The sequence below is a fragment of the Armigeres subalbatus genome, chromosome 2, assembly GCF_024139115.2.
Source record: "Armigeres subalbatus isolate Guangzhou_Male chromosome 2, GZ_Asu_2, whole genome shotgun sequence".
Taxonomy (NCBI): Eukaryota; Metazoa; Arthropoda; class Insecta; order Diptera; family Culicidae; genus Armigeres; species Armigeres subalbatus.
The window spans coordinates 95,912,963-95,929,910 of NC_085140.1; the positions used below are offsets into that span (position 1 = coordinate 95,912,963).

General features: G+C 39.7%; 1 protein-coding gene across 1 annotated transcript in view; it reads left to right on the top strand.

Moving 5' to 3' along the window:
• Nucleotides 1-9,201, top strand: part of LOC134210175 (WD repeat, SAM and U-box domain-containing protein 1-like) — a 67,414-nt gene extending 58,213 nt beyond the window's left edge. Inside the window, exons 6-8 of the mRNA XM_062686197.1 lie at nucleotides 1,251-1,488; nucleotides 1,666-1,997; nucleotides 8,925-9,201. Of these exons, the coding sequence (XP_062542181.1) occupies nucleotides 1,251-1,488; nucleotides 1,666-1,997; nucleotides 8,925-9,097 (743 nt within the window). The 3' untranslated portion in view covers nucleotides 9,098-9,201. The remainder of the gene's footprint in view (nucleotides 1-1,250; nucleotides 1,489-1,665; nucleotides 1,998-8,924) is intronic.
• Nucleotides 9,202-16,948: the final 7,747 nt, after the last annotated feature.

The following is a 16,948-nucleotide window of genomic DNA, read 5'->3' on the forward strand; positions in this document are numbered from 1 at the left end:
ACAGCGGCACACTAGGAGTTAACTTTCTGAAATCAGTATGGCGAAAGGCATCTAAGGCTCGATTTCTCAAAAATAAGCACTTTCATCAAAAAAATATTTGGTAGGCATGGTAGCGGACACCTTCCTGCACAATCGGTACCAAATAGTTTTTCATGAAAAGTTTCTTATTTTGAGAAAACTCGCGTTAGATGACTTTCGCCATACAAATTTCTGGCGGTTAACTCTTGCTGGCTGTTTTGCGCATATACTATAGCGCCTGGATGTGACAGCGGCGAGTAGAAAATCAGCCACTGCCAATAATTCATTGAGCTTAAAAAAAATGTCCATATAATCGAGGTAAAAAGTCCATATAATCGAGGGTCCATATAATCGAGGTAAACCTGTACATTGCGAATGTTAAGTTATGTAACAACCGATTGATCTGATATTTTTAGAGAATGATTTTCTTATTCGAAGACGAAATTCATACTAGGCTGAGCCAGACTAATATACATAAAACATTTATCGTTTGTTGGTTAGCAAATACAGCATCAAGTGCTATTGCAATGAATCGCCTGCTTTGAGCGTGCTTACAGCGGCACACTAGGAGTTCACTTTCTGAAATCAGTATGGCGAAAGGCATCTAAGGCTCGATTTCTCAAAAATACGCACTTTCATCAAAAAAATATTTGGTAGGCATGGTAGCGGACACCTTCCTGCATAATCGGTACCAAATAGTTTTTCATGAAAAGTTTCTTATTTTGAGAAAACCCGCGTTAGATGACTTTCGCCATACACATTTCTGGCGGTTAACTCTTGCTGGCTGTTTTGCGCATATACTATAGCGCCTGGATGTGACGGCGGCGAGTAGAAAATCAGCCACTGCCAATAATTCATTGGAAAAACAGTTTAAATTTAATGTAACGTCAAAGCGCAACAACCTGTTGAGAATATCTGTCAGTTTCTTAGTTATTTAGTTCATCTTCAAAATATGTTTTAAGCTCCTCAAGTCTCTTTTCATATTATCAATTCAGTGCAAAACCGAATTATAGCCGCTAACGAAGTGGGATTTTTTTCACAATCCATATGTTAAACCTAACTTCGGAAGTGGTGCGCTGTTTTCATTTGGTGATGTGCTATACAGCTCACCACTTCCAAAATTAGGTTTAACGTATGGATTGTGAGAAAAATTCAATTTCGTTAGCGGCTATAATTCAGTTTTCTACTGAATATAATAAGACAAACATTCTCTTTCAACTATTTTTTTCCAGCTACCGATAACTTTTCAAATATCTACACGGTGGCCACCTGCGGAACGGATCATTACATCAAAATTTGGCGCCTTTTCTACATCCCTGCCAACGTGGACCGCACTAGAAAATCTCGACTAATTCCGACTACACCTCAGGAGCATTTTTCCGGCCAATCGTCCATCTACAGCACGGAGGTGATGAACGCCAGCTGTGTCCAAACGATTGCCGCCCACGGCAGTTCGGTTACATGTGTGAGGTAGGCAAATACCACTGGCTCATACCGATAGCGCTCCTTATCAGCAACAATACAGACGGTTACTTGTTGCATTCAATCGATTCGATCTTCACTCATTGAATTGATTGAGCCTGTTCATTGTCTAATGGTGGCGGTGTGGTGACCTAAATTTTCCTTTCGCTCCCCTTTCGTTGGCAGGTTCAACAGCACCGGCACGCTGCTGATATCGTGCAGCCTCGATAAGACCATTAAGATTTGGAACCAACAAGGAACGTGCATCAAAACACTTGGCGAGCACTCGCGCTATGTCAACTGTTTGGCCATTAACAGCGACTCGACGGTTATTGCATCTGGTTCAAACGATCGTTCCGTGGTCGTGTGGGATTTAACCAACAATATGACCATTGATTCGCACATTACCGGAATTCGGTCGCTACTGTTCACGCTGGCGTCAAAGGCCATGGACATTCCGTTGGAGTTTATTTGTCCGATCACGCACGAGATTATGAAGGATCCGGTCTATGCGGAAGGTAGGTTAAATGGGTGGCATACGGGAAGGGGTTGCGGAGTCTTTTTAGTCCCTTGCCAATGTTTACGTTAAAAGAAATTCATAAATAAAAAGCATACATTATTTAATGCATATGCCCTTGAAATAGCGGAAAAGGGGTATTAAGGACTTGAATGTTACGAAAACTAAACTCTATGACTCATCTCATCATACAATAGTTTAATTCTATAAACAAGTTCTAGGAAAAAACCGTGATCGCTGACATTCTCTGTCCATTTATTAGTTGATATTCATCCTCGGTTGCGCTCTACACTCGCCAAGTCGTTATATGCGGCAATATGTTGACATAGTTTGTACGTTGTTTATAAAAAATATGAAAATTCATAGACAGTTTGTATATTTTTTAACCTTCGTACATCCTACACGTGGCGGAGAAGCACGACCTAATTGTACTTAACGATGGAAGCACTACTTTTTTCCGCGGATCATGCAATTCTTGCATTGACGTCTCTCTTGTCTCTAGTGAAATAGTCAACGTTCTCCAATGGTTTATCCACGATGATCCAATGGGTAGTGATCACCACCCCATAGAAATCCAGAGCAGTGGCTCACCTCCAGGTACAACGAGGCGACCTAGATGGCGTTTTGATGAGTGTAATTGGAACAATTTTGAACTAGGCGTTCTTAACTTGGTCAAACCAGATATTTCATATCGTCCCGAAGAACTGGGCGAACTTATACACAACGCCGCCAAATCCACCATACCAATGACAAGTAGCAAACCGGGCATAAAAGCGCTGCATTGGTGGAACGATACAACGAAGAAGGCAGTGAAAGCTCGTCGGAGAGCGCTTAGAAAATGTAAACGCACACCTAGAACTCACCCCGACTGGGAACAAATTCATCAACAGTTTCAACGGTCGAGAAATGAATGCAGAGACGTTATCAGAAAGGCTAAAACCAAAGCGTGGGAAACATTTCTCGAAGGATTTGACGGAAGCCAATCCACAACCAGGATGTGGCAAAAGGTGAATTCTATAAGTGGCAAAGAAGGTCACAAGGTTTCGGAATTCGCCACAACGATGTCATTTCCCGTGACCCCATAATCGTCGCCAATGCTATGGGAGAATACTTTTCGGAACTATCATCCTCCTCAACGTACACCCAGCCTTTTTTAACCGCACAAGCTAAAGCCGATTGCACTTCAACATTATTTGCAATACCGAATGACTTCGGTAAATGTGACTTCAATGAACCTTTCACCTTTGCAGAACTGCTATTTGCACTCGATTCGGCAAAAGGAAAAACCGCCGGGCCGGATGATATCAGCTACCCTTTACTAAAACATCTTCCGTTACGCGTTAAAACCTCCTTCTTGGAAAGCCTTAACCAAATGTGGTCAAACGGTACATTTCCGACAACATGGAGGCATAGTTTAGTTATTCCCATACCAAAGAAAAAAACAGGATCATTCAACCCCTGCGATTACCGTCCCATTGCACTCACTAGCTGTATGTCGAAAATTATGGAACGCATGGTCAACCGGCGTCTTGTGACTGTACTTCGGGAACGCAACCTTTTGGATCAACGACAACATGCATTCCTCAAAGGGAAAGGAACCGGATCCTACCTTGCGTCCCTAGGTCAAATAATTGATGATGCTCTAACGAACGACCTACACGTCGACATTGCTGCACTTGACCTCTCAAAGGCGTATAATAGGGTGTGGAGACCTGGGGTCCTGCGAAAACTTGTCGATTGGGGTTTTATAGGCAACATAGGACAGTTTATCCAAGGATATTTAAATGACCGAACGTTCCAAGTATTAATCGGAAACACGCGCTCCAGAGTATTCCAAGAAGAAACCGGTGTACCACAGGGTTCTGTGCTCGCTGTAACATTATTTCTAATAACGATGAACTCGGCTTTTGACAATCTCCCAGAAGGAATCTTTATCTTTATTTATGCTGACGACATCATTTTGATTGTGGTTTGTAAGAAACCAAAACTCATTAGAAGAAACTCACAAGCTGCTGTTAGATCAATCCATAAATAGGCGGAACAGAATTGCTTCACTATGGCTGCTGAGAAATGTTCGATCTCACATTGCTGTATGCTCCATCATAGGCCGTGGACAACCCCGTTATCGTCGCCGGAAAATCTATCAACTACAAAAAAGAGTTACGCATCTTTGGAATAACAATCGACCGTAAATGTAGCTTCAAATCCCATTTTTCCTATACGAAGAAAGAAGCAGAATGCAGAACACGGTTGCTGAGAGTAGAATTGTAGACAAAAAACGAACAATCGCAAGTTGTTATACAACGTGGGTTGCAGTATCGTATTGAGCAAACTACTGTACGGACTAGAAATTACCGTCAGAGCATCAAAAGACATGATCAATGCTTTCAGCCCTATCTACAATAAAATGATACGGATTACATCTGGACTACTTCCAAGCACTCCCAGCCTTGCTACGTGTACTGAAGCCGGATTACTTCCTTTCCCTTATGTATTGACCTCTGCTGCTGCTTCTAGGGCCATAAGCTACTTGGAGAAAACTCATGGTGATTGCGAGAACGTCTTCGTCCTAGAACAAGCCATAAAACGTGTCAGAGAATACGCTCAAATAGATTTCCCTCGGATAGCAGAAGTTTATCGGATCGGAGATCGCCGATGGGATCATATGGGACCAAAAGTCGACTGGTCAATTAAGCATCTAGTGCGAGCCGGAGATCCTCCCTCCAAAGTCTCAGCAGTTCTCAATAATTTGTTGAATACCAAATACAGGACGCACTTGAAAATATTCACGGATGGATCCAAAGCGAATGGAACTGTCGGGATTGGCATACACAGCTCCACACTTCAGATCGCACGCAAAGTCCCCAATGTATTCTCCGTTTTCTCTAGTGAAGCTGCAGCGATTCAAATGGCTATAAAAACCATCGATGTCGCTAACTTACCAACGATAATTCTTTCGGACTCGGCGAGTGTTTTATCTGCTTTAGAAAACTCGCGGCAAACTCATCCACTGATACAAGAGATCGAAGCGGAAATCCCTGCAAATACTACCTTATGTTGGATACCAGCACACTGTGGTATAACTGGAAACGAAGCCGCAGACCGTTTGGCGTGCCTTGGCAGAAGCTCCAGAATGTGGAATCTACCAACACCCGGAGCTGATGCACGCAGACAAATTATACATGCAGTTCACCGGACATGGCAACTACAATGGTACTCCAACCGAGACGCTTTTCTAAGGAAAATCAAAGGTGACACTGGAAGATGGAACGATCGTAAAGACTATAAGGAACAACAAGTTTTGTCACGTTTGAGAGTTGGACACACCAGGATAACCCATCCACACTACGTATCATCAGCTTCCAGACCAGTTTGTCCAATCTGCAATGAACCTTTAACCGTCGAACATCTTCTGGCAAACTGTCCTCAGTTTGAAGCAACGAGAATCAACTTGGATCTTCAGTCAAGTATACGAAATATTTTGCAAAATGATCCTACCGAAGAAGCAAAAGTTCTTAGTTTCCTTAAAATCAATAATATGTATTCTAAAATATAATATTTTGTTAATATATTTCCAAGAGGTGAACCAGCCTTAGGCTGAAAACCTCTTTAAACCAGAAAAAAAAAAAAAAACCTTCGTACAATTTGTATGAATCGAAAAAATATTTAACCCATCTTTTTCAAAAAAAAAAAAAAAATTGTTACTTACAACCCTATGCGTTTGACACCCTCAATACTAATAATAACTTATTAATAAAGTTTTATTTTTTTAATTCTAATACTTTGTATTGTACATAATATGCATAGCTATCAGTAAATCAAAGATTTTTGAATTCCATCCCAACCAGTACATTATGTGAAGGGCTGGGAGGAAAAAGATCAAAATGATTTTTTTTTAATTCTTCTGAATTAAAATCTAGGATCGACAGGTTCGGAAGCCTCTGTTTGAGAGACATGAAGGCCTTTTTCTCGAAATTCAGAAGTCTCCTTCCGAAGCAGCTCGTAAGTCTCCTTCCGAAGCAGCTCGTAAGTCTCCTTACAAGAGGCTTGGAAGCCTCCTTTCAAGAGGCTCGGAAGGCTCCTTTCAAGAGGCTCGGAAACCTCCTTTCAAGAGGCTCGAAAACCTCCTTTCAAGTGGCTCGGAAGCCTCCTTTCAAGTGGCTCGGAAGCCTTTTTTCAAGAGGCTCGGAAGCCTCCTTTCAAGAGGCTCGGAAGCCTCCTTTCAAGAGGCTCGGAAGCCTCCTTTCAAGAGGCTCGGAAGCCTCCTTTCAAGAGGCTCGGAAGCCTCCTTTCAAGAGGCTCGAAGCCTCCTTCAAGAGGCTCAAGCCTCCTTTCAAAGGCTCAAGCCTCCTTCAAGAGGCTCAGAAGCCTCCTTTCAAGAGGCTCAGAAGCCTCCTTTCAAGAGGCCTCGAAGTCTCCTTTCTAGAGGCTCAGAAGCCTCCTTCAAGAGGCTCTGCAAGCCTCATTTCAAGAGGCTCAGAAGCCTCCTTTCAAGAGGCTCAGAAGCCTCCTTCAAGAGGCCCAGAAGCCTCCTTTCAAGAGGCTCAGAAGCCTCCTTCAAGAGGCCTGGAAGCCTCCTTCGAGAGGCTTGAAGCCTCCTTTCGAGAGGCTTGAAGCCTTCTTTCGAGAGGCCTCGAAGCCTCCTTTCAAGAGGCTCAGAAGCCTTTTTCAAGAGGCTCTCGGAAGCCTTTTTCAAGAGGCCTGAAGCCTCCTTTCAAGAGGCTCAGAAGCCTCCTTCAAGAGGCCTCGGGAGCCTCCTTGCAAGAGGCTCGGGGGGCTCCTTTCAAGAGGCTCGGAAGCCTCCTTTCAAGAGGCTCGGAAGCCTCCTTTCAAGAGGCTCGGAAGCCTCCTTTCAAGAGGCTCGGAAGCCTCCTTTCGAGAGGCTCGGAAGCCTCCTTTCGAGAGGCTTGGAAGCCTCCTTTCGAGAGGCTTGGAAGCCTCCTTTCGAGAGGCTCGGAAGCCTCCTTTCAAGAGGCTCGGAAGCCTCCTTTCAAGAGGCTCGGAAGCCTCCTTTCAAGAGGCTCGGAAGCCTCCTTTCAAGATGTTTAGAAGTCTCTTTTTAAAGAGCTGAAAGAGTGTGTTGCTATGGTAATGCATGATATTCCTCAAAATATACAACAGTTATTTATTAATGTTCTCTTAACAATAACTGTTGAACCAAACAGTTTTGTGATTTATTGGGTAATGAACGATGCCAAACAATTCCAAACCATAACCAATAACATAACTGAATAAGAATAGTCATACTATTCGAGTGTCGATGTGGGTATAGTATAATTTTTTCTTGCCTTTTTGTCCAAATTCCCCTTTGAAATAATATTGTTCAAAGACTATGAACTAGTAAAGCAAAGTATAATAATATAACACCATCATTTCTTAGCTCAGTAATAATTTTTCATAGGGGAATTTTGATAAAAAGCAGAAAAAAGACTATTTCCTATCACCTCCTATTAGAGTTATGGTACCGGTGGTGCCGATACCGAAAATCTCGGTTCTATCGCAATACTGGTGTTGAACACCAATGAGAATCGGTATTTTCGGTACTGAAAAAAAGCGTGTACCTATATTTGATTTGAAGAAAGTTTAAACATAGGCCGATGAATTTAATAGAAATGCTTCAAATTATGCGTTTTTTTTTTCAAATAAAAAACTTTCAGATATAATGATTAAATATTCTTCTTTAAATACTTGGAAATCAGAAAAGACAATGTCTTAAGTTAATGGAGTAATAAAAACTAAATGAATAAATACCATAATCCGGAGGAACAATGATCAGCGATGTAATATTGATCAGTTTCACCATTTTCAAGAAATGAATAAAATATGTTTTCCTGTTGAATCTCTTGGCTGTGCATATGCACAGCACATGTTTCGAAATGGACAAATTGATATGAAATTTGCGAAAAAGAATCCATGTGTCTTGGAGGGACTCGAACCCTCAACCTCATACTCTCTAGATAGGCGTGATAAACTCTACACAACAAGACCACTTAAAGGTCACGTTTGCGGAAAAGCCATCAGAATCCGAGTACCAACCTCCACCGCGGTTAGTTCTCTGTTTTTGCAAATTGAATATCTTTCGGATGCTTGATTTGTCCAATCTCCACATGTGCTTTACTGTTGTATATCCACACCCACAGTTAACTGGATATCTAATATTTTTATATACTTATTTCGGCGAATTTTACATAACATTATTTTCAACTTGAAACATGTTTTTTATTAATTATAAGGCAATAGACTTTTAACTCCAGGTAAAATGGAAGTTTTCAAGAATGGTGAAGAAAATCCAGAAAATTCTCTAAATGATATATGCTCGAACCCGAAGTTGACGTCATGAAGAAGGTGTGCTTTAATAGATGTTGTAAGTTGATGAAAGCACAATTGTGAAATACAGCTCAAATTTCGACATCAATAGAAAATTCTCGATACTGGACTTCTCAGTACCGTAGCACCGGTTTTACAAAAAAAGGGGTCGGTACTAGGAACCATACCTTCTATCTGTTATTACATCGGCTCTCAAATAATATGACTATTCTTGTCCAGTTGTGCTGTCGGTTATGGTTTGAAAATGTTTGGCATCGGCGCTATTCAGAGGCGATTAAAAGAATTCTCGCTTAAATTTTCAAAAGGACCTAAGTAACATTTTTTATGAATTAATTTGAATAGCGCAATCAACAGAACAGCATGAAAGCTATTGATTGCAGTATTCAAATTAATTCATGAAAAAAATGTTACTTAGATCCTAAGTTAAGCGAGAATTGTTTCTCCAAACTTCATCAGTTATTATTATGCAAATATTTATCAATATTTGTTCAACATTTTGGCTCTCACGCTGCACGGTTTCAGATTTAAAGCTGCTCTGCTAGATAAAGTTCTATGTAGGATCCCTAAAACCAAATTGCTAATGACAATTGTTTTTCCTCAGACGGATTCACGTACGAACGATCGGCAATTGAGGAGTGGTTCAGCCGCGAAAAGATTGTCTCCCCAATGACCAACGTGGAGCTATCAACCGATGAGTTAGTGGAAAACGGAAAACTTAAGCAGAAAATCGACGAGTACATCAAATCACAGGATCTGGATGACTTTGAATCGTAGGATGCATCCAGTAGCTATAAGAGTTCCTTTGAATGGAGTGGTGTTTTGCATTTTTATCGTGTAATGATACTTGGCAGAAATATTTTATCAATTTTTTTTATTCACATATCCATGCATGTTGTGATTATTCGCAGAACTATATTATTCCACTCTTGTGATAATTAGGTGAATCAACAATTTTGATAAACTTTCAGCGGGTATATATTCTTGGCTCAGCTCAACAGAACTTCTACACAATGCGTAGCTTCAGGTGCTAATCAAACAATCACATAAAACTTTGCTCATATGCAGTGAGATGGCGAGAATTAGTTGGGGTTTTGATTGTATTTTTCAACTCATTTAGCTGTTTTTGTCTGTAACTGTTCAATGCATACGTTGATGGAATGATAACAAGAAATGAAGAGAATGGCTTAGTCAGAGCGAAAAACGCGCTGAATATTTGGGCAAGGATGATCGCCAGACACCGCACGATAGGTGAGTGTAGACAATACCTCAATACCAATTAAACGATACGGTTTTCCCCTGATTGAGAAATAGCTTTATGATTATTAGGCTGGTCGAATAACTGCTCACGCGCCTCAGCGTCTCGTTTCGGAAAACAAAGACCGGTCTGCTGTCGCATATTAGTCCAATATGGGATACATTTGAGATTGAGGGCACTATATTAACCATAAAACCAAATAAATTTTCCGTCGAATAGGGACATGGCAAGTATTTCCGTCCATCGTCGTAGGGGATAAAACTAACGAAAGCAACGTCCATTTACTAGAACTCCACTATAGCAGAACGATTTTCCTGAGCTTACGATTTGGTACGGATGATTTGGCCAAAAAATTATATGTTTTAAAGACCATGACGAAAAGACGAAAATGTCTGCCTTAACACTACGTCTACAAAAAGTTCGTTATTGGAATGATTCCATAGTTTTCGCGTACATTTTTGGAGGACATCTTATCATAAGAAAAGAAACTTGTCAAAAAAAGAAAGCAAAACATGGTGCGCTTTTCTTTCGATAAACTCTCATTCCCACTCATAGGTATAGATCAGAAAAATGCAGATTGGGACAATGATTGAACCATACGTTTTAGGCTAATGGCTCGTGAGCTGCAGAAGCTCTACGTAAGCGTAATTCAAGAAATACGTTATCCCAAAACCGGAGAACGTGAATTCCGATCGGTTGATCCTATCGCAAACACTTTACTGCACACTATCATATCTACTTTAGCTTCGGAGATTCAGCAGATGTTGGAGTGGTGATCGCGAAGCAGATAAAGGGTTGTACACTTATAACTTGAGCAATTTTCCTGGGTATTTTGACCCCCTTCCCCAAAAAAATTTCTAGTGAAGCTAGTGAAGAGAGATCAGTTTCCCCGCTGATACTCTTCCCTTCTTCTTCAAATGGAAGTATTCATGTAAGCCACACACATTCAAATGCAATGTCAATGAAACATAAAACGGTACTTTATTGGTTAATGCACAGGTGTTACAGCGGCATTATTGTGTCGTATATTTCAACACTATCGCAAAGATAGGACGTACCGCAACGGTGAGTCGTTTTCTCCTAAACCATATTTGCTTCAATGCGGACAAAGATAACAGGAAGTAGACATCGATATTAGCAGGGCTTCTGCTATTAATCTAAAACTTAATCATCCATTGGGGTAAAAGCGATATGGTTGATTTGTTTGAGCAGAATAAAAAGTGAGAAACTCCGTTGCAGCGCCGTTATCCGAAGGCGAATAAAGCCTGTCCAAGTTATATTTCGGTAATGTCCAATTGATTTTTCGCCATTTCATCAATTTGGACGTCAGCTAAAACATGCTGAAAGAAGCACATGAAGCGAATTGATTTAGCTGTCATGTAATGTCCGGTGTCCGAAATTTAACGTGAACAGGCTTAATATTATTTTTGAAAGGCTTCGTCAAAAAATGCGAAGTATTGAATATCAACAATACACCCAGGTTTTTTTTTACGCGTCTGGAATTCATTAATTTCTCGGTTAACATGAACTTTCACAGCTTTTTCAATACCCCCTGAATTTTCTTTGATTTTATGTGAATTTTTTCGTGGGGTTACCTCATTGTTTCATTGACGCTGAAGGTGGCTGAAGGTCTTAAACGACTAAAACCAAATCGTGTAAAAAAAAACCTGGGTGTAATTCTTCAAAACCAGTGTATTTCCTATCTTTATCGATCAATTATAATCAAACCGATTCCAAACATATGATCAAATTCCGCCAGATATCGGCAGAGATGTACTTAAAGGGCACTCCATGATACATTCCTTCTAAATTAGAACATGTGCCTAAACATATTTTTATATGAATAATGGAACAAACTACTTTGGCGTGATGATGTATTTCTCTTGTTCCTTAAAATGTATTTAGAAATACAATGAGCAAATGACAAAATAACACCTTTTAGAGATACATCCCACTATTTTTATCAATTCACATATATTTTCATTCATTGCATTGCAGAAATTTCTAAAAAAAAATCCAAAACAAATATATTTTTATTCATAACACATAATTTTGCCATGATCATCCTCTTCCTTAAAATCTATTACAGTGATATCCTGATTGTATCATCTGGTGAACTTGGGGGTAATAAAACAGGAAGTAATAAAATCGGAAAAAAATTATGTTCATTTTTTTATTTTGTTTCACAAATATAAATCAGTTTATGTCTTGGAAAGGCAGAATACGTCGAAAAGGTTTACAAAACTATTGACAGGCACTCAGAAATGATTTATGATAAACCACAGGCGGTGATTTCATGAAAATCATTGCTGTTTGCGGTATTATTTACAAAAATTAGAGTTTCCATCCTGGGACATCCTGGGACGAAAAATCCTGGATTTAGGAAAATTCAGGATTTCCTGATTCCAGGATATGCTTTTGAAATCCTGAAAATCCCTGGATACCTGGGCAAAAATGTTTTTTACTTCAGGCTTACTAATAGTGTTTATGCTCACAATCTTTTATTGCATTGAACGCCCAACGCCAAGGGGAACTCCCTCTCAAAGAAAACACAAGACTAGACTGTTCTTTACCCTATAGCGGTTTTCTGACTGATACTTCTGCCAGCAACTGCAGTTCTCTTATATTTAAACAACAAGTATCTACAATATTTCACTAGCTAACAATATTCCTTGATATTACAAAAGAGTAGATACATCTAACTGGCGCATGATTCCTACTTATCTTCCGTCTACAACGAGGAGTCGCACACTTTCCGATACATATTTTAGCATTTCTCTACACAGTCTGAAATGTTTTGTAAATTTACTTCATTTTGATGCGCATATTTTGAACATAAAAAAAGATGCAAAAGTAAACGTTTTAAATTTAAATCTAAATTGATTTAATTCATTGATTGATGTGAAAAAAGTTTTAATACATCAAATAAAGTTTATATTTGCATTTCTATTTTATTTTATTTTCAAATTCTATTTTATGCGTAATTTATTTTTCATTACATAGTGTACAGGCCTCGTTAATCTCCTCGGCCCTCCCAACACCGAGCTAGTCATCCTCAGCTCTTCGTCCCCTATGTTTATGTTCTGGTCCGAGTTCCTTCAGGACTTCTGCTGACCAGCTTCTGAATGTTTTGGATTAAAGCTCTTCTTAGACTTTTGCTGACCTGCCCCGATAAATTCGGTACGACGCTACCCATGATTAACGCAGTCAATTTATGATCCCAAAGCCACGCGACTTATACAACCAATTCATGGATCCCGTACTGCGGTTACGACAAAGATTAGTTCCTTAATTGGTTGGTTTTTGATAAAGTCTTTGGGACTAGTTTATTGACACTAAGTTGTACAACTAGAACAATTCCTGGGACTATAACCTATTGATGAATAGGTGGAGCTGTAACTGCCAGTAGAAGTATCAGTCAGTAACCTGCAATGGAGTATCTACTATTGTGTTTTCGTTGTGACTCGTGAGCTTATGGACCCAGTGCGATTCCACTGCGCATCTTCCGTCTACAGCGAGGTGTCTGACACTACCTAGTATTGCCACATAAAATACGCTGCTTGAATGAAAACTCAGAAATCAACCGTCTAAGACGAATTAAGTACTTAGACGGTTGAATACATTCCACTAAAAGAGCTTTATATATTTTTCTGAATTTAGAAATGGTCTAAACCCAATATATAATACAAACAATCAAGCCTTCTTCGACGTACAGCGAACGCGTCTTTTCGAACTCGGCGAACATTTGTTCAAGAAACCCTACTTTCCTATACAAACGCAAATACTATTTGATTTTTGAAGTCAAACCAAGGGTCGATTTAAATTGAAATTGAATGTAGTTTCAATTTGAATTATATATCATCTGGCCTTTCTAAAATATGAACTTTACCCCTAAAATTCGAAAAAAACTTTTTCAAAACAAAAATATAATGTTTTTAAAAACAAAAATTCCCGGGATCCCGAATCCCGGGACAGCAAAAATGGCCGGGAAATGGAAACTCTAACAAAAATACAAAGAACGACCAAAATTTTCAAAATTTTTTTAGTTGATAAAATCGGAACTTGATAAAATCTGGTCAAAAAATCAGAAGGGTAATGTACAAGGCTCTACCGTCCGACGTAAACTAGTTTGGTGCATCGACGAATGTAGTGTCATCATGCTTGAATATTATAAGATATTTTTTTGATTTCTTATGTCACTTCTTCTTCTTCTTATTGGCATTACGTCCCCACACTGGGACAGAGCCGCCTCGCAGCTTAGTGTTCATTAAGCACTTCCACAGTTATTAACTGCGAGGTTTCTAAGCCAGGTTACCATTTTTGCATTCGTATATCATGAGGCTAACACGATGATACTTTTATGCCCAGGGAAGTCGAGACAATTTCCAATCCGAAAATTGCCTAGACCGGCACCGGGAATCGAACCCAGCCACCCTCAGCATGGTCTTGCTTTGTAGCCGCGCGTCTTACCACACGGCTAAGGAGGGCCCCTAGTCACTAGTTTCGAATTAATCTGGCGTAACTAAAAATATGAAAATTGTGGAATACATTAATTAAAAAAAAATTCCCAATGGTAATGATGCCTTTTTCGATGCCCTGTTAGATTCGACTTAATGTGATTAACACGCCGAATACCGTGATCAGAAAATCATGGGAACTAAATTTTCAAACAGCTGGTTCTCAGCCGTCTTTGGACCGATTTTCACAATTCTTTTACGGATGTCTTACCCATCGCATCTAGTTTCACCATGGTGAGTTATCTTTCCAGGGATGCTCATTTTTTCCCTAGAGGGAGCGTGAGTAAGGATGGTTTTCCCAAAATATAGTAAAATTTACTTTACATGACATATTTCAGTGTGAACAACACTTACAGATTCCAAAAATGTTTTATAACACTATTCTAGCATTGACTACTATACTATGTGTGAACAATATGTTTCTTCTGGACACCCCTAGCAACTCCAAAACGACCTCTACCCGACTAGAAGGTCATAACAAAATTATATCATCCTATGTTATTATGTTATACTAAATTTTTATAACAAAATTTGTTGGAAACATGGTGCAGGATGTTGTTAAAATATCTAAATTTCTATCAAAAACTACACTACTGGAAACAAAAAACTATCAAATTTTGTTACAATTTTATCATAAAAATAACATATTTTGTTAGAAATTTATAACAGAATCAGATACAAAATATATTGTTTCAGTGCAGTTGGAATTTTTACAGGTCGTGATAGGTCTCCAGATTGTGATCAACAATCATAGTTTTTTGCTTTTGTTTGAACAAGAATATTTTTCGAGCACATGAAATTAACAACATTACAAATAAGGCAACCTTTTCAAATTACATCAGCATTGTGATATCTATGGCTGGGAGACTTTGCTACATCTATTTTAATTGCCTACTGTTGGGCAATTCTGTGTTAAGCATTTTTCAAATCATATTATGATATAATCCTGTTACAACATTTGAAAGATAATGGCTACTGAGAACAAAATTGTATCAAAATAAGTTATAAATATCACAATATGTTAAAATTGAGTTCAATTTTTGTTATGCTCTTCTAGTCGGGTATAACTGATGAAAGATGATATGCAAATTTTGCCGAAGAAAACTACGGAAACCCGTGCCAATGGAAACCCGTCATTTCCATGCCAGTTCATAGAGGCCATATGTACGATATTTCACTCAGTTTTGCCTAAGATAGATGTTCTCGGTTTTCCAAAGTTTTGATCCATTGGTCTACCAGGTCAACTACGCTCGATAGCTATCTGAAATCGACCAGTCATGTCCATACAAGTTCGTAGTGCCCACGCGTATGATATGCGACTCAGTTATATCCTAACCAGATGTTCTATGTTTTCCAAACTGTTCTGGAGTTTGGATCAATTGGTCTACCATGCCAACTACGCTCGATAGCTATCCGAAATCGACCAGTCACGTCCATACAAGTCCGTAGGGCCCACGCGTAAGATTTGCAGCTCAGATATACCCAAACCAGATGTTCTAGACTCTCCAAACTGTTCTGGAGTTTGAACAAATTGGTCTACCATGTCAACTACGCTCGATAGCTAACCGGAATCGACCAATCATGTCCATACAAGTTCGTGGAGCCCACGGGTATGATTTGCAGCTCAGCTATACCCAAACCAGATGTTATAGGCTCTCCAAACTGTTTTGGAGTTTGGATTATTTGGTTTACCAGGTCAACTGCGGTCGATAACTATCCGAAATCTTCCAGTCATGCCCATACAAGTCCGTAGAGCCTACGCGTATGATTTGCTGCTCAGATAAACCCAAATCACATGTTCTAGGCTCTCCAATGTGCTCTGGAGTTTGGATCAAATGGTCTAGCATGTCAACTGCGTTCGATAGCTATCTGAATTCGACCAGTCAAGCCCATACAAGTCTTTAGAGCCCACGAGTATGATTTGCATCTCAGATATACCCAAACCAGATGTTCTAGGCTTTACAATCTGTTCTGGAGTTTGAATTATTTGGTCTACCAGGTCAACTGCGCTCGATAACTATCCGAAATCGACCAGTCATGTCCATACAAGTCAGTAGAGCCTACGTGTATGTTATGCGATTCAGTTATATCCTAACCAGATGTTCTATGTTTTCCTAACTGTTCCGGAGTCAGCAGCGCGCGACGACTATCTCAAATCAATAAGTCAAGTCCATACAAAACCGAAGATTCCACGCGTAAGATTTGAAACTTAGATATTCGCACACCAGATGTTCCAGAGGTTCATGTTCAATTGGTCTACCAGGTCAACTGTACTCGATAGCTATCTGAGATCAACCAGTCATGGCCATACAAGTCGTAGAGCCCATGCGTTCGATATTCCACTCAGTTTTTCTCAAACCACATTCATATTCATTCAAATCCTGGAAGTACACATGTATAATTTGAAACTCAGTAATACCCGAACCAAATGTTCCAGGTTTTTCAACTGTTCTGAAGTTTGGATCAATTGATCGCAAGTTCCTCCAGGAATTCCTCCGGAAGTTTTTCCGAGAATTCTTCTCGATGTTCCTGCGGAAGATCCTCCTGGAATTCCTCTGGAAATTCCTCCGGAAGTTCCTCTAGGAGTTCATCCGAAAGTTACTCCAGGAATACCTCCCGAAAGTCCTCCAGGAATTCCTCCGGAAGTTCATCCAGGGAGTCTTTCGGAAGTTACTCCAGGAGGCGGATGAATTTCAATTGTAAATTTTGTAGTTCAATTTTTGAAGTGGCTTTCAGTCGTGAATAGCCAAAATTTCATCATTGCTCAATGGATGGCGAAGACTTTCGATAGGAGAGCTCCTGCAACCCAAACTATTAGGGATGATGCAATGGGGAAAAAAAAAATATTTATTC